Raw genomic sequence first — 23,742 nt, forward strand, 5'->3', positions numbered from 1 at the left:
ATCGTTTTCTAAAAATAAATACTTTTTTCTCCAGACCAATTTGTCTCTTTAATTATTGAATGACCCTCATAAATTATCAATCACAACATTTTCATTTAATTTGTTATGGTATATTGTAGACCAGCTGTCTGTCCTGACTCCTGTTTGATCACATATCATGGAGTTTTACTCTTATTATCTGCATTATTAATTTCTGTCAAGACATGCATACTTTAGGACATTTTAATGACTTTCCGTAAAGTAACAGGTGTAAAAGAAAGTGTAGGGCTATAAATACAGAGATGCTGAATGAAAAGTGTTTGGCCGTCAAGAGAGCAATGCGTGATGCTTCAATGACTACCTTAGCAGAATACTGTCAAATGACATTTCACAAAATCCAAGAAATTCTGGTTGTTGTAAAGGCTGCTAGTGGCACCAAAGTTAGTGTCCAGTTCCTATTGAATGAGACAGTAAATTAAATTGAGGGTAGCAATCTAAAAGCTCATATGCTTAACTCCATTTTCAAGTGTTTCTTTACAACAGGAAACACAGGAGAATTGCCCCAATTTAATCCTCGTACCACTGAAAGGATGAATGAAATAAGTATTAGTGTCAGCAGTGTTGAGAAACAACTCTGGGCCTCGATGGAGTCCCTGTCATATTCTATATTGAATTTGCAGCCGAGTTAGCCCTTCTTCTCACTATAATCTATCATAGATCCTTCAAATAAAAAACTGTGCCCAGTTCTTGAAAAAGGCACAGGGCACACTCATCTTTAGGAAGGGTAGTAGAAGTGATCCACAAAACTATTGTCCAATATCGTTGACATCAATTTGTTGTAGAATCTTTGAACATATTCTGAGATTAAACATAATGAGATATCTTGAACAGAATTATTTCCTCAATGCCAACCAGCATGGTTTTAGAAAACATCAATTATGTAAAACCCAATTCACACTTTTTTCACATGACATATTGAAAGCTCTTCATCAAGAAAACCATGAAAATGCAGTATTTCTTGGCTCCGTACACCATCTATGCTTATTTTCAAAACTACGATCATATAGGATATCAAGTGAAATTTGTGACTGATTTGAGGACTTTTTGGTAGGGAGGACACAGCATGTTATCTTCAATGGAGAATCATTGTCAGATGTAGAAGTAACTTTGGGTGTGCACCAGCTGTTCATGTTGTATATTAATGATCTCACAGACATTAATAATATAATCAGGCTTTTTGCAGATGATTCAGTTATCTATAATGAAGTACTGAGAGAAGCTGCATAAATATTCAGTCTGATCTTGATTATGTTTCAACTTGCCCCCAAGTGTTCAGAAATGTAAAATTTTGCACTTCACAAAATGAAAAATGTAGTATCCTATGACTATAATATCAATGAGTCACTGTTGGAATCGGCCAACTCGTACAAATACCTGGGTGTAACACTTTGTAGAGATATGTAATGGAATGATCACATAGGGTCAGTCGTGGGTAAAGCAGGTGCTAGACTTTGGTTGATTGGTAGAATACTGGGGGAGTGCAGTCAGTCTACAAAAGAAATTGCTTAAAAATCAGTCGTGTGACCCATCCTAGAATATTGCTCTAATGTGTGGTACCCGTACTAGATAGGACTTACAGGGGATATTGAACTTATATGCAGGAGGGCAGCACGAATGGGTACAGGTTTGTTTACTCCATGGGAGAGTGTCACAGAGAAACTGAAGGAACTGAAATGGCAGACTGTTGTAGCCAGACATAAACTATCCTGAGAAAGTCTATTAACAAAGTTTCAAGAACCAGCTTGTAAGAATTATTCTACGGACATACTACAGCCGCCTAGGTATCTCTCACACAGGAATCTTGAGGATAAGATTAGAGTAACAGAGGCATTCAAACAATTATTCTTCCCACACTCCTTATGTGAATGGCACAGTAAGAAAACCTAATAACTTGTACAATGGGATGTACCCTCTGCCATGAACATCATAGTGGTTTGCAAAGTATAGATGTAGTACAGTATTTTCTGTAGTTTGCAAGTAAGATTGGTTCTTCAGTTATTGCGGCAAATATATAAATTTCTCTCTTCCTCTTAAAGGAGATTTTAATTCCCTTAGTTCTCCACGGATAACTTATTTTTTAATGGAACTTCTGGCTAATTTAATAGGAAATTAACTTTCAAATATTGACACAAATATGGAAGAAACTGAACTGACATTAACATCTCTTTCTGTATATACCTTATCCCACACATCCTGTTTCAACTTTTTCTTAGAACACAGTAGCCTGTTCTCATTAATAAGCCTGACTCCTCTATATGAAGCTGCCTCAGGAGTGTAAGATCTGTTCTTTATTTCCATTAATTGCGCATCATGATCCGACAGTCCATTAACAACAGGGTACACACTAACTGTTTCAACATGAGCAATGTGCATAAAAATGTTATTGATCGGGACCATACTATCTTACTTCACATGAGTTGCAAATGTAACCACTGAAATGAGATTGAAAGAGGCAAATAATGATTCCAGTTCATTTTTCTTACTGTATCTTAAGAAATTTATATTGAAATCTCCACAAACTATTAACTGTTTCTTCTTGTCTGACAGGTAGCTCAATGATGCATCTAGTTTTCTCATAAACAGCTGAAAGTTTCCTAGAAGGCATCTGTAGACTGTTACAATTACCAGAGAAGTATTCTGCACAACTCACAAGCACATGCTATAGGTTCTGATCTACATAAAAACTGTTTGTTTCAATGTTTTTAACTTGGTGTCCAACTTTTATGTATGTTGCAACTCCTCCTTTTTCCATGTTAACTCTACATGAAAATTATACTAGTCTATAATTGCCAATACTTAATGTCTCCATCTGTGTGGTTACATGTTGTTAATAGATTGTTAATTTTGTGTTAATTGCAACAAGCTTAGCTTCTAATGTTAGAGTCAATAATATAGAACATTGAGCATACAAGTTTGAACAGTTTAGTTATTTTGTAATTTGGTTTGTTAGTAACACTGCAGACTATTGAAAACTCAACATAAAATAGTTAATCTTTAAATGACCTTTAATAGCAGTAGTAGTAGTAGTAGTTGATGGGGGTGGCGGCAGTGGTGGCGGTGGTGGTGGTGATGCTGCTGCTCCTCCTTCTTCTACTGCTTCTTCTTCTTCTTCTTCTTCTTGTTCTTTTGTTGGTAGTGTTGTTGTTGTTGTTGTTGTTGTTGTTGGTAGTGTTGTTGTTGTTGTTGTTGTTGTTGTTGTTGGTAGTGTTGTTGTTGTTGTTGTTGTTGTTGGTAGTGTTGTTGTTGTTGTTGGTAGTGTTGTTGGTAGTGTTGTTGTTGTTGTTGTTGTTGTTGGTAGTGTTGTTGTTGTTGTTGGTAGTGTTGTTGTTGTTGTTGTTAGTGTTGTTGTTGTTGTCATTGTCGTCGTCTCTGCTGCTGTGGCTGCTGCTGCTGATGATGACGATGATGATGACGACGATGACACTGCCAACGTTGGCTCTGCATCCACATTAGATACCACAGCTGTAGTCACTACTGTTGTAAGTATCCCCAGTTCTGTCTCTGTAGTACTTGTTACACTGAAAACTGCTTGTGTTTCTCGAGACAAACTTCCGTGTATCATTACAACACTTGTATTTCCACTTTTCTGGAGAGGAACATGTGAAGGCTTCTCCACAATTTCAGGACTCTGTCCATCAGTTGTAGATGTGGGGCTACCTGAATTATTACTCAGGTAAACTGTTGTCTTCCCTGAAGTAATAGAACATTTTATTAAAATATGTCTTTCTATGTTTTTTTTATTTACTCACCAGTGTTTACAATGTTACAAGTGAAAATTTACAGTGCTTAGAAGTGGGATTAGTAACTGAACTTTTATTATAGACTTACAAGAAGGCTGATAGGCATGCAACTAGCAATATGGGCCTAGGCACGAGAGCTCGATACTGTAGTGTGGGCTACTGCCAGCAATACACTAGGCATCGCCACCCACGTGCCATCTTGTACCCAGCTAGTTACTGGAACAAGGGACACTTCAGCATATGGTGTATGTGACACTTGCAACAGCAGCGATAGCAGCAGCAGCAGCAGCATCAGCAGAGCAGCAATGCCACAACAAACGCTCTTTGCTGCACATAAATACTGGCCATCCAGGTGGGTCGATCATTCATCAAAGTGGAGAGTCGTCGAGTTGTCAACCACATAGTGCCAATTTCTGCTGTGAGGTCACTGCCACTGTATTGCCATCCCAACTGGACCTCCTGTCAGAGGGTTTGGCCACTGCCAGATGGGTCAAGGATAGAACTGAGGCCGACGTAGTCACCGAGCCACTGGGGCATTCGCCACGGCCAGTCACATTCAGCTAGCTGCTGGTCCAAGATTCTCTCCCTCGACATCTAAGCCTGTCTCACACCATGGCTGGGTGGGTCTCTCCTGCCTAGCAATCTGTGTGCCATTTTCAGCTCCCACATCAGCTTGGCTTAGCTCAGCCACTGGGCGGGGGACGTAGACTGCCTGAGGTCTCACCACGCCTTGGCTGCCCTGAGCACAGCATGCCCATCAGGGTTTGTGGGTGTACATTCACATTCCAGTACCAGAAGATGTAGGTTTGAGCTTTTCATATTAACTGTTTGAGTAATAAAGGGATTGTACAAAATTTAAACAGCTTCTGGCTCAGCCCAAACCGCCATCCTCCAGTAGAACATATCCACACCCTCTAAAAGTAGTGTCAGAAATAATGGTGGAGACCACAGTATTGGTTCGACATTCCAATCATGAAAGAGCAATGATGGCAGAAGCAGTGGGGAAAAAACAAGTTCTGACTTCAAGTTTTGGTTTGGGCCTGTATGGTTATTTCTTTCTCCTTCCTTTGAACTTTGAGAAAATTGTTATTTTGTGTTTTGGTTATAACAGATAGTAATCAAAATGGCATGATGTAGAAAACAGGAAGCATTTCAACATCTGTGTTATCATGATGCTCAAATGTGACCCGATAATTTAGAATCACAGTGGAGTTCAAGAGTCTACAGAGGAAGAGAAGGGAACAGTCCTTTCCTAACTTGTACCTGCCTGACCTAGATACCAGTACAGCCTCATTGGTGACTCCTCCTCCAGGTAGATCAGGGGAAGATATTTTTATTTTTGTAGATTATGTACTGACAGTTGCAAAAATGGGAGAATGGAATGCAGGGTCAGTTCGAGAACATTTTTCCACACAAATGACTATTGATTTGCCACCCTTCCTCAACCCTCTTCCCTCATGCACTTTCACCCACTCGAGTAGTCACCATTATTTGTGAAACATACAGCATACAAATATTGCACTTGGGTGCCTCTGGCATCCCTGTCAGCTGGGTGCCCCCAAGTGGTGGCTTGTGTCACTTGGGACTTAAACTGGCTCTGATAGAATGACAAGCAGTAACTAACAAGGGAAACTCCTCATTGCACTCTCCTCAGAGTCAGTGGTAAGAGGGCCCAGTAGACAGCTCGTGAAGAACTGATCACAAATCAAGCATGAAAAAGGGAAGGAGTGCTGGACTGTGGAAAAAAAAAAGCAAAATGGAAACAGTGAACGGAGCAAGGATAAGAAGTTCAATATAAAGCTGCATGTAAAAGCAATGGCATTGTGGTTAAGTGATTACGGTGTTCGACTACCAAGATGGCTAGCCATGTTCAAACTGCTCTCTTGTGCCAATTTTTATTTTTCGCTGTTCGCATTATCTAATTTATGTCTGTGTCGATGTGTAATGTCTGTTTGCGACAGCGAAGTGTAAGCATAGGGACCTATAATGACAGTATTCTGCACAACTACTCTATTAGCAGCTGAAACAAAATGGCTCTCGAATGGATACTGCAAACGTTTCATGACAAGGCAATAAGTCAATAGAATCCTCCACAAAACACATATGGTGTATTATACATGGCATTAGTGACAGAACATGGGTCATACAACAGGAATCTCTTATCGACACTGCTAATTTGTATGACTAGTAAGTGAGTGAGATATGCCTCCTTGCCTGGTATAGGTGTTCATATGAATGTGAACGGGATTACTTCCAAGGAAATGATAAAAACATAATATTTCGTCACATAAGCTGCAACAAATGAATGCAAGAGTTTCAAAACCACACAGATCTCTGTGCTCTGACAAAACACTTGTTTTTAACATTTTTGTAGTTGTGTTCCAGTTTGGAGGTCTTGACTCTTGAATTCCTTTGTTGTAACATAGTTCACACCCATTTGTTTGTTGTTTTCATTTTTGTGAGATGTCTATGTGGTATCTCGCCCACTCTCACTATTCATCACATTTACTTGTGACGGTAACGTATTGTTACCGCATGGCTCATATTCTGTAACCAATGTATAGTATGACAACTGCCAAGACTACAGAAAGAGAACAAACATTTCAATTACCAGACATACAAATCATAATGTTGTGAGAAAAATAAATGACATGAGGGAGTTTCAAACACAGCTCGCCCGCTTGGCAGTCCAACATAGTTACCATTTACTACAGCGCCATTGCTGCTTAAGGCTGCTCTTTATTGCACTTCTTGTTCTTGAACAGTTCACTGTTCCTATTTTGCTTTTTTTCCATAGTTCAGTACACCTTATTCCTGTTTTCATGCTTGATCTGTGTTCAGTTTTTGACACACGTAACCACTGGACCATCTTACCACTAAATCTGAGGGGTGTGTGTGATGGGGAGTTTCCCTTTTAAGTAGCAGCTTAATGGTACAGCAAAAGACAGGGAGAGTCTGTAGAAAGTATTGTTGATTAACTTAGGAAATTGAACATTAGTAGATACTATTCGGTTAATGGATGACGCAAATGCCAACATGGTCAATCTTGAAGAAACAAAACAGAGGGCACTAGATGCATTTTTATTGGTTTGTCAGCTGAAATTTCTTGCAAAGTATGAGTAGAATTCTCAAAAACCTTAACTTAAACTGTAACAGATAGCATTAACAAAGACAGATGCAGGTCCCAAAACAAGGGAAAAGATGGTGGCCTTTGCCACACAAAAATTATGTTCTCTAATTTTCATCAACCTGATCGCATTCGGTAGAATCATGGGAAACCTCAGTGTGGGAGGTGTGAGAAAGTTGGACATTCAGAAAGAGAATCTCTATGCAGATTTCCACAGGCACAATGAAGATAGCCATAGTGTAGAGCTCGCAGTGTGGCCTTAAACAAAAAAGAGAATGATGCGGCCACTGTGTAGCTTTTCCAGCACACAACTGCTCGCAACTCTGCAGTCACCCAGACTTGAAATGCAATCCACAATATGCGGCTTGGATTGCATCACTTGTCCATGTCGCTTACAGTCACAAGGCATGGGCCAATCTAGTTTCACCATGATTACATTCAATGATGACAGATTGTACGTACTAGATCACTTCACCAACAGGTTTACCGCTGCAAACGTCCACCCCTGGTAGCTGAGTGGTCAGCACGACGGAATGTCATACCTAATGGCCCAAGTTCGATTCCCAGCTGGGTTGGAGATTCCCTCTGCTCAGGGACTGGGTGTTGTGTTGCCCTTATCATTTTATCCCCATCAACACACTAGTCACTGAAGTGGTATCAACTCTAAAGACTTGCACCAGGCGAATGGTCTGCCCGACGGGAGGTCCTAGCCACACAGCATTTACATTTTTTTATTTTACTGCTCCAAACGATTCTCCTATTGCAACTTATGGAACCAACGTTTGACCTGGGCCTGCATGACATGTTCCAACAGCAGCTTTTGGTAGCAGTCAGCAGAGAACCTGTCTGGGCTTAGATACATGGAACCCTGAACACCACAGCAGTGGAGAATCCGTGACCGGCATCACGGGTGTCCTACCACAGTACGCACAGCAGCTGTCAACAGATACCGACCCACAGGTGCAGGCATCAGATCTGGTTGCTGCTTGCGATAACCATCTATGACTTTTCTGTGGCTGCCATGCATTGGAATCAGAGTTATGGCAGGTCACACATTGTTATGAAAAAGTCAGAAGACAGATTATCAGCCTACATGCAGAGAATCACAGACAGCAAGCTAAAATTCTTTCAACCCCAGATGACCTCAGCCTACACACTCCACCACTCTCACACCAGTACAGTAAATTTTTCTCACAGTGTCCAAGCACTTTCCATGTGTGACTACTCCTCCTCCTCCTCCTCCTCCTCCTCCTCCTCCTCCTCTTCCCCCCCTCCCCCCTCCTCTACCCACGCTCCTCAGGGTGCTGCTGACACAGAACTGAACATACGATTAATACAATGTGCAGCCACTTGGTCCAGCACAAACGACGAAGACTGGCCCCAGGCAAACTTTATCCAGTTAAATCTGCTATAGACAAATTACTGCAAGCTGTAATGATCAGACAGTTTGACAGCCCTTGGGCCTTGCCCATCCATCTTTCCCCCCAAAAAGAATGGCATGTACTGATTATGTGGGAATTATCAGGCACTGAGCACTCTTACAGTTGCTAATAGCTACCCAATCCTGAACATTCCAGGCTTGACCCATACCTTAGCAGGTGCTACTGTGTTCAGTGTTATAGACTGTAGAAATGCTTACTTGCTAAACCCCATGGGCAAAGAGTTCATACCCAAGGTATGGGTTGTCAACTCATTTGAACTTTATGAATTTCTGTCGATGCCCTATAGCCTGAAAAACGCAATGGAAATTTGGTAGCATTTCATACAAAATATTCTCTTTCTTCTATGCATATCTGGATGATATTGTCTTTTCCCTTTCCTTGCATGAACATGAGGAACACCTCAAAATCATTTTGGCAGCATTCATCAATGAAGACAAATGCCATCTGTGAAAATCTGGTATGACCTTTCTTCCCCATTCTATCAGCAATGACAGCATCTGACCAGCTAGGCTATACACTGAACTCACCCACCAGCTGCCTATGACCCCACAATCACTACACATTATGCCAATTTCTTGGTATAGTGTACTTTCACTGATCGTACTTACCCCGTTTGGCATTCAAGCTCCACTGGTGAGTGCACTGTAGGAAGGTGTGTGTGGCAAATTAAATCTTATATGGATGCCAAAAAATTCAACAAATGTTTGATCAGTTTAAAGTCAGCCCATCTGATGCAAAATAAATAAATAAATAAATAATTTGATAAAAGAACTTTTCAAATGATCTATGGAACATGTAACTAACAACGTTGGCACACCTGCTGCTGATTGCTCCCCTGTCAGTCACAACTGACACAAGCAATATGGTGACTGGAGCAGTGCTTCATCAGACTATAGCAGGAGTACAGCAACCATTGTGTATCTTCTTCTTCAGAAAAACTATCTGTGCCACAGCTCAAGTGGTCAGCATATGATCGGGAATTGTTGGCAGTATATGCAGCAGTGTGTCATTTCGAAGACAACATAGACGGTAGACAACTTACAATTTATACTGAGCAGCACCTCCACTCATGGATTACATTCATAACACATTGAAAGACTGCTGCCAAAAACATTTGTAACACCTGGACTATATCACATAGTTTATGACCAATGCCCAGCACCTTCATGAGCCAGACAACATGGTCACAGACTAAATCACCCGGATAAACATACTTTCAGTGGATATCAACAGCAATGAAGTAGACAAAGCACAACCAGATGAACAAACATGCAACCTCCTAGATAACATCCTGACTGGGTCAGAAATAGTATCCCACACTTTGGCTGAGTCCTCTGCAAAAGTTTGTTGTGATGTGTCAGAAAACCACACCAGACCCCTCATTCCTCTCATTATACGGAATGCCTTTTTGGACCAATTACTCAGACTGTCACACCAAGGAGTATGACCCACAACCAAACAAAGGACAGTTTCACATGCCCAAACATCAAACAAGATTGCAAAGATTGGACACAAGCTTTTACAGCTTGTCATCACTGTAAGATGGGATGGCTTACACACCCAAAATATGGTCAATTTATAAAACTTGAGGCTGCTTTCAACAAGTTCACCTTGACCTAGTCTGACTCCTCCCACAGTGAGCAGGTTTCTGGTAGATTCTGTCTCCAGTTGACTGGGCCATCCTCTGGGTCGAAGCCATACCTCTCTCTGACATTACAGCATAGACTACGACAAGGGCATTTGTACAGTAATGGTTACAGCATAGACTACGACAAGGGCATTTGTACAGTAATGGATCTCGTGTTTCAGCTGCCCTGCCTTCACCATAACCGACCACAGTCATCAGTTCAAGTCATCACTATTTACCAAACTCTGCAATCTTTGCAGTGTCCAGCACTTCGACACAGATATCACCCTCAAAGCAATAGGCTGGCGGAGTGCCGCATACTAAAAACAACATTCACATGTCATGGTGGTAATTGGACAGAGTCCTTGCTGTGGGTGTTTTTAGGTGTGCGTTTCATTTGTAAGGAAGACCTCCATGCTTCATTAGTGGAAATACTGTGTGGTGAGCCACTCACAATACCAGTCAACTTCGTCTTGGCAACACCACTGCTGGCAGTTAATGATCCACCTACTCTCATCCACAGAGTGAAACAGAACATCACACACCTCAGAAAACCACATCCACAGGCACACCATTCACCCAAAATGTTTGTTCATCATGCTCTAAAAGAATGTGACTGTATCATGTTACGATATATGATATAATCTGTCCTGCCTTGCACCCACCATATTCAAGCCCCCACAGAGTGATAAAATGTGGAGCTAACACCATTAATATTCTCCATGGGAAAGCAACCAATGTTACAGTGAACTGTCTCAAACCCATATGTATTCTGCAGGGTACCAGCAGCACAACTAATGCAGATATGACACAATCAAACAGAAATTCTCACATCCCTTGAGAGTTCAGTTGCACATCTGACATATTGAATAAAAACAACACTTTCATAATGAAATTCAATGTGCAGCAATTTCAACAGAAGATGCGGCAATGAAACTGGTCGACGACTTCATCATCGTTTGTAGGATGGCACAGGGAACAGCAGGTCAATGGTGGATTCCTCTCCAGGCAATTCCCTCGCAACTACAAACTGTCCCACAATGTCAAACTAATGACAATTACATCACAATAATCAGCTGATGGAGTCTTTATCACCACAGCTACCAAGAAGCAGCTTCTAATCACATTTACACAAATGGAGTTCAGAGTTTAAGGCAGTTGCGATTAGGAGTTCCCTAATTGTTCCTTAATTTATTCAGTCTCAAATACAGTGAAACATATAACAATAAAAGTAATAATACTATAAATAGCAGCAGAAATCACAAACGCTGCTTACTTGTCATGCATTCATGATAGAGTACAGTTGTTAGTGTGATATGGGAAACAGAACTTAAAACAGTATTGAAAGGGTTATTCTATAGGTAATGTAATGAGGATTACACTAGAGGCAGCAATTATCAGCAATCTTTTGAGGTGATGACTAATTATGTGTAAAGGAATGTTGAACTTAGAAGTTTTGGATCTACTCCATGGTAATAATGAGCTCTAATGGAAGTCTACTGCTTACCATTTGAGGTGCTTTGGCTTTGGTCAGAGGTTTCCCTGGCTTTGCTCTTTCCTTCTGATTGGGTCAGGAGGGAGAACATCTCCTTCCGCCCCAAGTATCCACCATTTGGGACGGTCTCACAGCCATGAGGGACTTCAGGTACATCCTGTGCAGCCACTTTCTCATCTCCCATAGGCTTCATTGGGATCGCGGGTTTCTGTAACATTCATTACTGCCATTATAAGCTACTCCTAATATATGTATTCAGTGTCTGTATACAGGTTCTTGACATCCATTTTATTTCATGTATGATTAGAGGTATCAAAATGAATATTCCAGCAAAAGTACACAGAGATGTGTGAGAAAAGTAACGAGAATGATTTTTTATGTACCAGAGTTTGTTTATTTATTTATTTATTTTCAAACAGCAATATTGTCTCCTTTAAAGTAGTTCCCTTAGGCAGCTACACACCAGTGAACTCATTGTTCCCAGTCTTGGCAGCAGTGCTGAAAGGTTTCAAGTGGTAGGGCCGTTAACAAGGCAGTCACAGTCTTTTGATTGTTCTCCAGAGTCCAAAAATGATGTGCTTTTAAGACTTCTTCAATTCTGGGGAAAGAAATAAGTTATAAGGACTCAGATCAGGTGAAAAAGGGGGAGGGGGGCAACAGGAACACCTTTTGAGGGTTGTAATGTCTGGTCTCACTCCACTCACCCTTTTCATGAGGCTTTGAAAGACACCTTTATAAAACACTTGGTTGACAGGTTGGAACAAATTCCTTGTGAACAATACCCCTACTGTCAGAAAAAAAATCAACACTGTTTTATCTTTGAGTTGAGGAGATTCAGGCTGAACTAGACAAGGCCAGGGGAGATCTTGACAGGTTAAGGATGGAGAAGAGTAAAAGAGAGGTAGGAAGTGGCAACAGGCAACAGGAGGAAGAGGCCTAGAACTTCATCTGACAGCTTCGTGGTGAATGTGGAAAATACATATGACCTGTTGCTTCAGTTAGAAGCTGGTGAGCCTCAAGCAGCTGCTGGTGTAGACAAGGCACAACAAACTTTCTGCAACAAATTGAAAAGTAAGAATGTAGGGAAATCAGTAAATAGAAAGGAAGTGTTGTTGTTAGGTAGTTCCCATGGAAGAGGTGTTTGCCAACTTTTGCAGGATGAACTAGGATCAGAATACCAGGTCACCAATTTTTTTTAAATCTACTGCTGGTCTGGAGCAGGTGACAAAGGATTTAGGATCACTTTGCAAAGATTTCACTAAGAAAGACACCATGGTTGTAGTGGGTGGGTCAGGTAACAGTATTGACAGGGATCCTGGGTACCCGAAGCATACTAGTGTTAACTTTGTATCTGTTCTTGTGCACCACGACTGACCTCATTTGAACTCTCCTGTCAGGAGAGTTAATTTGGAGTTGGAACGGCTGCTTATGTTGGGTGCAGGGTCACACATTGGTGAAGTTTCTGTTGCTTCTCTCAATAGGTGGGATTATACTAGGCATGGCCTTCACCTCAACAGGAAGCGAAAGGTAAACTGGCTGGGAAAATAGCAGGAAAGTTAAAGGGGCAGGCACTGTCATGAGTGATAAAATACCAGTGGTTAGAGGGTTCAGAAAAGACCCTATTTTAGGGTCAGGAGGACAGAAAGAAACCAAGTTTTAAGAGAGGTTAAGATTCAGACAAACCTTCAATTTGAGAAAGAAACCAAAAAACATAATTCTAGCTAATTTCATCAGCATAAACAGCTGTTGTTTAAGAATTTTCAACAATCATCAGAAATTTCAACTCAACCCAATTTTAACTCAGTCATTGTGAAATGTCAGCTATCTTTATTGTATCAAAGTATTCAAGGACTGGGAAATAAAATTAATGAATTAATTATCTGCATAGATGAATTAGAGTCCTCAAACCCAGCTGAAAATCTGCCTCTCTGAACATCACGTGACCACTGGTCTAGAACTTTTAAGTGTTGCATAATTTAGGTTAGCATCTCACATTTACAGAGCAGAAATGGAGAAAGGAGGAGATGCCACATTCATCAGGAACTGTCAAATTTAAGAACATAGACATTCATAAATTTTGCTTAGAACAGCATATGGAAGCATGTGCAACAGAAGTAGAATTTCATAAAAAATCCTTCATAATATTAAGTTTATATCGAGCACCTGCAGGTACCTTTAATGTGTTCATAAACCACTTTGAACCTGTACTGGCCCATTTAACAACCAAAAACAAAGAAATAATGGTTGCTGGTGACTTCAATGAATATTTCCTTAAAGATTGTCCCAATAAGAACGTATTTGAGTTAGTAACACTATCATTCAACTTAATTCCCACTGTAAATTTCCCAAGTGCTCACAAACAGCCTTTGATAATATCTTTATAAAAAAGGCCAATGAATGAAATTATGTTACAAAACCTATAGTCAATAGTCTCTCAGACCATGACACAACAGATCCTTCAGTTAAATGTTAATACTGAACAGGATATAAAATCTGTTACAGCTGAACTCAAAAGGGTAATCAATAATCCAAAAATTTATTATTTTAGGACACTACTCACACACATTCACTGGAGTGATGTTTACAGTGCTCATGGCATGAATGACAAATGTAACACTTTTGCTAATAAAGTGCTTACCTTACTTGAACACTGTTTTCCTCCAAAACTAACCAAGGTTAGAACAAAGTGTACAAAGAAGCCATGGATTACTCAAGGAACAGAGGTATCTAGTAAAACAAAAAGAAAACCGTATATGTCAATCCGAAACAATTCTGGTATTGATGCTATAGCATATTACAAGAAATACTGCAAAATATTAAAGACTGTAATACGGACATCAAAGCAAATATGTTACAAGGAAAATATAGTCACATCAGATAACAAAATAAAGACAATATGGGATATAGTGAATGAGGAGATGGGCAGAACCAGACATGAAGAGAGGCAAATATCATTAAGAGTGAATGATACATGGGTGACAGATGTGTATAGTGTTGCAGAACTTTTTAACAAACCTTTTATAACTGTTACTGAAAAGATGGGGTTGTCAGGTTCTGTAGATGCTGCCATGGGATGCCTCAGACCAGACATTTCAAGTAATTTCCATAATATGAATTTGACCCTCACTACCCCAGCAGAAGTAATGCCCATCATAAAATCTTTAAAATCAAAAACATCTAGTGGGTATGATGAAATATCAACAAAGCTAATTAAAGAATGTGATTCTGAGTTAAGTAACATATTAAGCTACCTGTGTAACCAGTCATTTATCTATGGAATATTTCCTGAATGGTTGAAATATGCTGAAGTTAAGCCACTGTTTAAGAAGGGAGATAAAAAAAATAGCATCAATTTCTGTCCAGTTTCACTCTTGTCAGCGTTCTCAAAAATTTAAGAAAAGATAATGTACTATCAACTTTATAACCATCTTATTACAAACAACCTACTGTCAAAGTTGCAGTTCAGATTTCTTAAGGGGGTCTGATATTGAGAATGCGATCTACACTTACAGTGAAAATGTACTTAATTAATTTGGACAAAAAACTGCAGCCAACTGGTATATTTCGTGATCTGTCAAAGGCATTTGACTGTATAAAGCACAATATCCTTTTAAGTAAATTAGAATATTATGGTGTAACAGGAAATGCTGTGAAATGGTTCAAATCTTATATCTATGGCAGGAAACGATGGGTGTTATTAGGAAAGAGACATGTATTAAGCTATCAGGCATCATCCAACTGGGAACTAATTACATGTGGGGTCCCACAAGGTTCCATCTAAGGGCCCATACCTTTTCTTATGTATGTCAATGACCTTTCATCAGTAACATTACCAGATGCCAAATTTGTTTTGCTTGCCAATGATACATATATTGCAATTAATAGCAAATCAAGTGTAGTCTTACAATGATTGGCTAATAAAATATTTGTGGACATTAATCACTGGTTCCTACCCAATTCTTTGTCACTAAACTTTGAAAAAACACACTCATGCAGTTCAGAACTTGTAAGAGGTGTCCCACAAGTATATGCCTAACATATGATGACAAGCAGATAGAAGAAGTGGAAAGTGTTAAATTCTTGGGATTACAGCTTGATAATAAATTCAACATGGAGGAGCACACCACAGAACCACTGAAGCGTCTAAATAAATCTCTATTTGCAATGTGAACTCTGTCAGACATAGGGGATATAAAAATGAAAAAGCTGGCATACTATGCTTACTTTCACTCCATTATGTCATGTGGGATTTTTTGGTAATTCATCAAGGCAAGCTAAAGTTTTCAAGGCACAAAAACGTCTAATAAGAGTTAAATGTGGTGTGAACTCAAGAACATCTTGCAGAGGCCTGTTTAGGGAACTAGGGATACTAACTACTGCTTCCCAATATATTTATTCCTTAATGAAATCAGTCGTCAAAAATATATCACTATTTCAAACCAGCAGCTCAGTTCATGGAATCAATATTAGAAATAAAAATAATCTTCACAAGGATTTAAAGTCACTTACTCTTGTACAAAAAGGTGTGCATTTTCAGTAACTTGCCAGCAGCCATAAAAAGCTTAACAACCAATGAAATTCAGTTTAAGCAAAGCCTAAAGGATGTATTTGTAGCCAACTCCTTCTACTCTATTTTGTGTGTGTGTGTGTGTGTGTGTGTGTGTGTGTGTGTGTGTGTGTGTGTGTGTGTGTGTGTGTGTTTTTTATAAAATCTAACTTCTGCACCATTTCAATGCAGAAAAGAAATGTGTTCATTGTAAATAAGTATTGTAGTAGCTCTATTATGCATTTATTACCTTATAAATAAAAAGAAACTTTTTTTAAATTTTAAATAAGACAATCATTCCATTAGCTTATTTGTTTTAGTTGTAAATATTTATCATGTATTGTTGTTTTTCTCACATGTTTTACATCCTGGATCAATTGGAATGAAAGTTAATCTAATCTAATCCCAGTGTAACACTTCTTACTTTGTTGCTTTTCTCAGGACCACATAAAAAAATCCAGCCTTTATCATCTGTGGTCATGTGACTGAACCATTTGTGGCCACTGGCAACATTCTAAGAGAAGATAAACACAAAAATTTCTTACATTATCCTTCTGCTCAGTTGTGAGATTTTCCAGCACCATTTTGGCACAAAACTAAGTGCAAAACTTTAGACAAAAATTGATGCATGGTGAAAGTATTTAAGTTTAACAGTTATTGTTAAACGTTGGTCTGATCTCACAAGATCACGTACATTTTCAACATTTCTATCAATTTTTGGAAGTTGAAGGTCTCCCTGAGTGAGGTTCATCTTCAACATCTTGGCCTTCCAAAAATGATTTGTGCCTGCAAAAAACTTGTGCACTTGATAAGGAATGTTCCCCATAGGTCTGTTACAATTTTTTGAAGGTCATACTTGTGGATTCCCTAAGTTTAGTAAATAAACTTTATGACCCAATGTTGCCCTAAGTTCTGCTGTTTCATTTTCATAACACACAACAAAAACAGAACTCAAAGAAATTCTGCTTGTAAGTAAAGACTGTTAGTGGCAGCAAAGTTAGTGTCCAGTCTTTAGTGAACTAGACAGGAAGTGAAATTGAGGGTAGCAAAGCAAAATCTCAACTGTTTAACTCAATTTTCAAATGTACCTTTACAAAGGAAGACACAGAAAAATTGTTCCAATTTAATCTTCATACCACTGAGAAGATGAATGAAATAAGTATTTGTGTCAGCGGTGTTGAGAGACAGCTGAAATCATTATAATTGGACACAGCTCCAGGGGCCAGTGGAATCCCTGTCAGATTTTATACTGAATTTGCAGCAGAGTTAGCCCCTCTTCTAATTATAATCTACCATAAATCACTCTAACAAGATAACCATGCCCATTTCTTGGAAAAAGCCACAGGTCAGACTCATCTACAAGGAGAGTAGTAGAAGTGATCCATTAAAGTACCATCCAGTATCCTGACATCGATTTGTTGTAGAATCTTAGAAGATATTCTGAGCTCAAACATAATGAGGTGTCTTTAACAGAATGACCACCTCAATGCCAACCGGTATGGGTTTCGAAAAAAATCAATCATGTGAAACCCAACTCATACTTTTCTCACATGACATACTGGAAGCTTTGGATCAAGGCAATCAGGTAGATGCTGTATTTCTTAATTTCTGAAAAGCATTTGATTCAGTACCACACCTATGCTTATGGTCAAAAGTACGATAATATGGGTTATCAAGTGAAATTTGTGACTGGAGTCAGGACCTTTTGGTAGGAAGCACACAGCACGTTATCTTGGATGGAGAGTCATTGTATGATGTAAAAGTAACTTTGGATGTGCCCCAGGGAAGTGTGTTGGGACTGTTGCTGTTCATGTCATATATTAATGACCTTGCAGACAATATTAATAGTAATATCAGGCTTTTGTAGATGATGCAGTTATCTATAATGAAGTACTATCTGAAAGGAGCTGCATAACTATTCAGTCAGATCTTGCTAAAATTTCAAAGTGGTGCATAGATTACCAACTTGCTCTAAGTATTCAGAAATGTAAAATTGTGCACCTCACAAAACGAACTTTTGATCATAAGCATAGCTGTGGTACTGAATCAAATGTTTTTTGGAAATTAAGAAATACAGCATCTATCTGATTGCCTTGATCCAAAGCTTTCAGTATGTCACATGAGAAAACAATGAGTTGGGTTTCATACTATCTTTTTTCATGATGTCAATGAGTCATTGCTGGAATCAGCTAACGCATACAGATACCTGGGTGAAATGCTTTGTAGGGATGTGAAATGGAATGATCAGATAGGTTCAGTATGTGTAAAGCAGATGGTAGACTTCAGTTTATGGGTAGAAAACTGGGGAAGTGCAATCAATCTACAAAGGAGATTGCTTACAAATCACTCGTGCGACAGGTTCTAAAATATTGCTCAAGTATGTGGGACCCATACTAGATATGAGTAACAGGGGATACTAAACATATACAGAGAAGGGCAGCATGAATGGTCAGAGGTTTGTTTAATCCATGGGAGAGTGTCACGGAGTTACTGAAGGAAATGAACTGGCAGACTTTTGAAGATAGACAAACTATCCCGAGAAAGTCTGTTAAAGTTTCAAGAACCAGCTTTAAATTCTTACTCTAGTGATGTAGCACAGCCCCCTACATATTTCTCACATAGGAATTGTGATGATAAGATTAGAATAATTACTGTGTGCCCAGAGGCATTCAGGCAATTATTCTTCCTGCACTCTATATGTGAATGAAATGGGAAGAAACCCTTATATCTGGTACAGTGGGACACACCCTCTGCCATGCACCTCACAGTGGTTTGCAGAGTATAGATGTAGATGTAGAAACACAACTTCACTCATAGCACTCTCAGAAATCATGTGATGGCTGTAAAGAGTTTAAACTCTGACTGAGCATCTGGAAGGGATGAACGCACCGGTCTACACAATTAGAACAACACAGGGTTACCAGTCTCTCTACTTTTCGCACACACATCGTATAACACAATTGTGTTCCCTTCTGCATATTAAGATACCCCAAAATTCTTGTTTTGACATCGATAACAGTTCAGGAAGCAACAGGGATGTTACACCTTGGGCAAAATCACCCTGTACCTTATATGAAACCTATAACTAACATGCAGGTTCATGGAAGTTAATGATCACACTGTTGAAGCTCAAACATTTTTAAAGACTGAAGTACACATAAGTGTTTTCATTTTTGTAATATATAAACATGCATATATACTGTTTTCTTTTAAGTGATCTCTATATGGCAGGGTGATATTAATTTTTCTCAAAGTTCACAGAAAATGTTTTTTATGTCATTATTTTTAGATTGATACAAACAATGGAAAATCCAGGATGGAAGAATAATGACAATATTTTGAAAAGGATAGATTGCTATGCAGCACACAGTGGAGATGTTGAGTTGCAGACTGGCACACCAAAAGGACTGCATAAGACGTGACCTTTCGGCCAAAAGGCCTTCTTCTAAAGTAGAAGACACACACATACATTCATGCAAGCATAACTTAGTTCACATGACCACTGTCTCAGTCCAAGACTGGAATGCGAACGAGTGCAACTTGGCAGACACACAAGCACAACTTACACACACATGACCACTGCCAACTTGGCAATTGCTCGCACCCACATGTTCAGCAGTCTTTCTTGTGCCTGTCTGTGACTCAGCATCTCCCCTATTTGGTGAGCAGCAGTCTATCCTTTCATAATATTGTTTTCAGATTTATAGTTACAATATATCAGTTTCATGCATGTGTGAAACTGAACATGCGTCTGTGCCTTCTACGAATAGTTTAGTCCCATTCCTATAAAAATGACTCAAGCAGGAGTGACAGTTTGTTTAAGGTGACAAATGTACATACCAGGTATGTCTGAAATTACCTTGGTAGCAAGTACATTATTTTTACATCCATGCAGTTTTAAATTTTATATTTAAGAATAAACAGTGCTTTCTTTCTAAGCTCTGAGGATGAACTGTTACCTTTGTCATTATATTTAGCATAATGAGAACAGTTTCAATAAAATCATGTTTTACAATAATGAAAGATGACATGGCAACTGTACCTGTTAAAAATGTGCACCTGTGATGGATTTCATATCGCGAAGGGCCAATAAACACACCTAACTAAGTAAGAGACCTGTACATCTCATAACTCTGCTAAATAGACTTTGGACCTCATCAACCTATACGGAAACAGCACTAGATAAAGAGCAGAGCACTGCACTGGTGCTTGGAGCTAGCCAACCCACACTGGCAGTAGATGACAAATATCATTTGGAAAGTGAGGAGAATAATGCACATTACAGTTCCCAGTCACTGGATTTTGCACCAATGTGGTAGATTATAATCCAAAACTAACTATAATTTTTCATACACAAATCATGTTGCCATTTTATAGCTTCACAGTTTTTTGCAGTATCATTCATGTACAAAATTTTCTCAGTATTTGGGTTCCATCATGTCCTACTTAAAACTTGAGCTATCCAAGATGACCACAACTACTATGAGACCACCACCTTCGAAATGGCTACCTGCCAGGACAGATGTGTTTCTTCTATAGTATGAGTTTGACCTATCACTGCTGTTGGCATTGTATGGGATTTCAAGTGCAAATATGTGAGAACCTGCTAGAAATGGAACATCTGTAAAGAATGAAAAGGAGAAACCACATTTCAAACCAATGTGGTTGTTCTGGGGGCAGTCTCCATCCTCCTCCTGCCCTGTGAATCTGGCTCTGAAGGTTGTGGATGCTGTACTGTCTTCACTACCTATATCCCACATTTTCTAGCACTGTCCCACATGAAATCAATGCAGCAATAGCAAGTCAGACCACAGCTATCCAAGACCTACTTTGGTCCTGGCAGTCAGTCAGATCCTGAGAAAGAAGATATTCATTATCTTTGAAACCCCAAGTTTTTAACTTGAAAATGACATGGGTTGAATGAGACAGTGATGGTAACTGTGGTGAGTCCCTTTGTGCTACTTGTAGGAAGTCTGCCACGTACCAGCATCCCTCTGAGGACGAGTAGAGGATTAGAGCCAATTTTCGTCATTGGTCAGCTGCACTTGCTAAAGTGCTTGGGGCTAATTATTTGTGCTGCATTCTGGTTTTAAATTTTCAATGTTAAGTGTTCAGTGTTGCACTGAGGCATACAGGACATTCCTAAACTAAGAGTATTTACACTGGTTTGAAATGAATAATAACTTTTGTACAAAACAGACAGTTTTTAATCTGCCAGTTCCTGTTATCAATTAAATCTTTTATTTTCAGAATGAAATTTTCACTCTGCAGTGGACTGTGCACAGATATCAAACTTTATGGCAGATTAAAATGGTGTGTTGGACCGAGAATCAAAGCTGGGGCCTTTGCCTTTTGCAGGCAATTGATCTACCAATCGAGCTACCCGAGCACAACCTTTTATTGTGCACTTCCTAAAACTTGTCAGTGAAAGAGAGTAGACAATTATATCTCTGAAGTGAAAAGAAGTAATACAGTCTTTGACTCAGCAACCGGTACTGTTGTATTAGGAAGGATCACTACTCACAGAAGCGGCAGAGGCGACCTCGAGGCGAGGCCTGACGCGACGGCGGCCACTGATGCTGCCAGCGCAGGGAGCCGGTCCAATGGTGGTGGCAGTAGCAGTGCTGCCAGGGTCCCGGAGCAGCAGAACACTGCGGGTGGTGGCCGATGAGCGCAGGCTCGCAATCACACGCAGCAGTTCTGCGCTGCAGTCACCCGGCACGTGCACCATGCCGTTACGGGCTGCACAGAAAATGCAGCAACAGTGACTACAAATGAACTGCATACACACATCTTAGCTTAAAAAGGTGAAGTTGCAGGAAATGTATCTTGTGATATTAACAGTCTAAAGTATTATTACTCGACTAAGTTAAAAGAACAATCTCTACGATAGCCAGCAATTGCATCATTTCAAACATTGTGCGATATAATCTTCCATTTACTAATTTCGTGTTATTGTTGTTTGTTTTAAGTATATTTATTATCATCATCACAAATGTTTATTCAACAAGAAAACTGGTTTTATTCCTTATTTTACACTGAAGTGCCAAAGAAACTGGTATAGGCATGCGTATTCAAATACAATCACCTCTCCCTGGGCCTAGCCTGAACCAGGGAGTATGTGCGAACCCTACCTGTCCAACTGGGGCTGGGAATTACATGGTACCCAGTCACCTGTTATGCATCAAATGCATGGACTGGCCTGCAGGTGCGCACAGGGCAGAAGAAAACACCTAGAGGAACCTGAAATGCCGAAGTGGAGAAGGGTTTGAGATAGAGAATGAAGAAAGAATGAAAAAACTGATGAGGGGCTGTTCTAATGTCAGACTATTAAAACCTCAGAACACATTCCCAGAAAGTGTCCCAGAAATGTTCCCCAAGGGAGAGGAGAAAGAATAGCAGAAGGATAGATATGCAGCACAGAAAAGGGAGAAATGCTGCAAAGGCTGGGACCACATGGTAGCCAAGCAAGCCCTCTGGGGGGACAAGGTCATTGGCATAATGAGGGTAACTTCTTATGCCGGAAGCCCTCAGTTGCTAAATCTAGGAGTGGTGGGTATGGAACCAGGGACCAAGGACATTTTGATTACTAATCAAAGGCGCTACCCCCTTTTTTTTGTTCGATATAGTTCGTTGCGTTTGGTCTGCGCGCACATCACAAGACATCCGTTCATGTTCATCGTTGATTCCTTGACTCAGTTTTTTATTACAGAGAGCACGCAGCCCTCTGACTGAACACGCTGACCACAGGTGCATTCCCAACCACATTAGGGATGCTGAAGGACAACGTCCGACAGCAATTCCTCACCATACATATTTTTACTCTGTACAGTGTTCTTCACAACATTGTCCCTCTAATACAGGTATTCTTGAGGAATGACGGCCGACATGTTGAGCATTTGTTATGAAGACCAATGTCTTTGCTAAAAATCAATACTGTTAGGCTAATTATTGCTTATGCATCATATGAAGTGCCATTTGTTGGTCATCTTGCACCCTTTTTTGTATTCAATTAAACCCCATCTCATTTCAAGCATGTGAGTCAATTTTTTACCTCTTTTACCTACATCATTTTGTGCAGTATTCAATTTTCAAACGTCATCCGGCGTTTGGGTCTCGTGTACAGTAATGATGAAGCGGACAGCGTCGGCAGCCCGATGAAGTTTCCTGCGGACGACACCGTTGTTGCAGCGCCACAGGAAAATAGCGAAGCACAAGAAGACGAGCAGAGTAGCGGTGATTGGCCCGAGAGCTGCCAGGTGACCCCAAACGTAAATAAACGTAAAGTATTGCGCATAAAAAGGCTATGCTGATGTCCTCTTACATTGCTCGCAACGATTTACTATAAACAGTAATTACTGTGAGATACCCAGGAATAACAACCTGGGCCGACCTTAAGTGGAATAGTTACGTAAGACTAACTGTAGGCAAAGTCGATGGCAGGCTGGGACTCATTGGGAGAATCTTTAGGTTACGTCAAAGAAAACCACCTACTGACAAATTGCACGAATCCAGGAAACATAGTTCTGAAACACAACTATTGCATATTTCTAAATTTCCAGAAGCCTTTTGACATTGTTCCTCACAAGCGGCTTCTAATCGAACTGCGTGCCTATGAAGTATCATTCCAATTGTGCGACTGGATTCGTTATTTCCTTTCAGCAAGGGCTGGGTTGGGGGAAGAGACCAGACAGCGAGGTCATCAGTCTCATCAGATTAGGGAAGG

At 39.9% G+C, this 23,742-nt stretch overlaps 1 protein-coding gene across 1 annotated transcript in view; it reads right to left on the reverse strand.

Moving 5' to 3' along the window:
- The window catches only part of LOC124789528, a 154,580-nt gene that overhangs the window by 107,016 nt on the left and 23,822 nt on the right, over positions 1-23,742 (reverse strand). The window contains exons 2-3 of the mRNA XM_047256922.1: positions 21,541-21,758; positions 11,483-11,678 (exon numbers count right to left, since the gene is read on the reverse strand). Coding sequence (XP_047112878.1) covers positions 11,483-11,678; positions 21,541-21,747 — 403 coding nt within the window. The 5' untranslated portion in view covers positions 21,748-21,758. The remainder of the gene's footprint in view (positions 1-11,482; positions 11,679-21,540; positions 21,759-23,742) is intronic.

The sequence above is a fragment of the Schistocerca piceifrons genome, chromosome 3 (genome assembly GCF_021461385.2).
Source record: "Schistocerca piceifrons isolate TAMUIC-IGC-003096 chromosome 3, iqSchPice1.1, whole genome shotgun sequence".
Classification (NCBI taxonomy): domain Eukaryota; kingdom Metazoa; phylum Arthropoda; class Insecta; order Orthoptera; family Acrididae; genus Schistocerca; species Schistocerca piceifrons.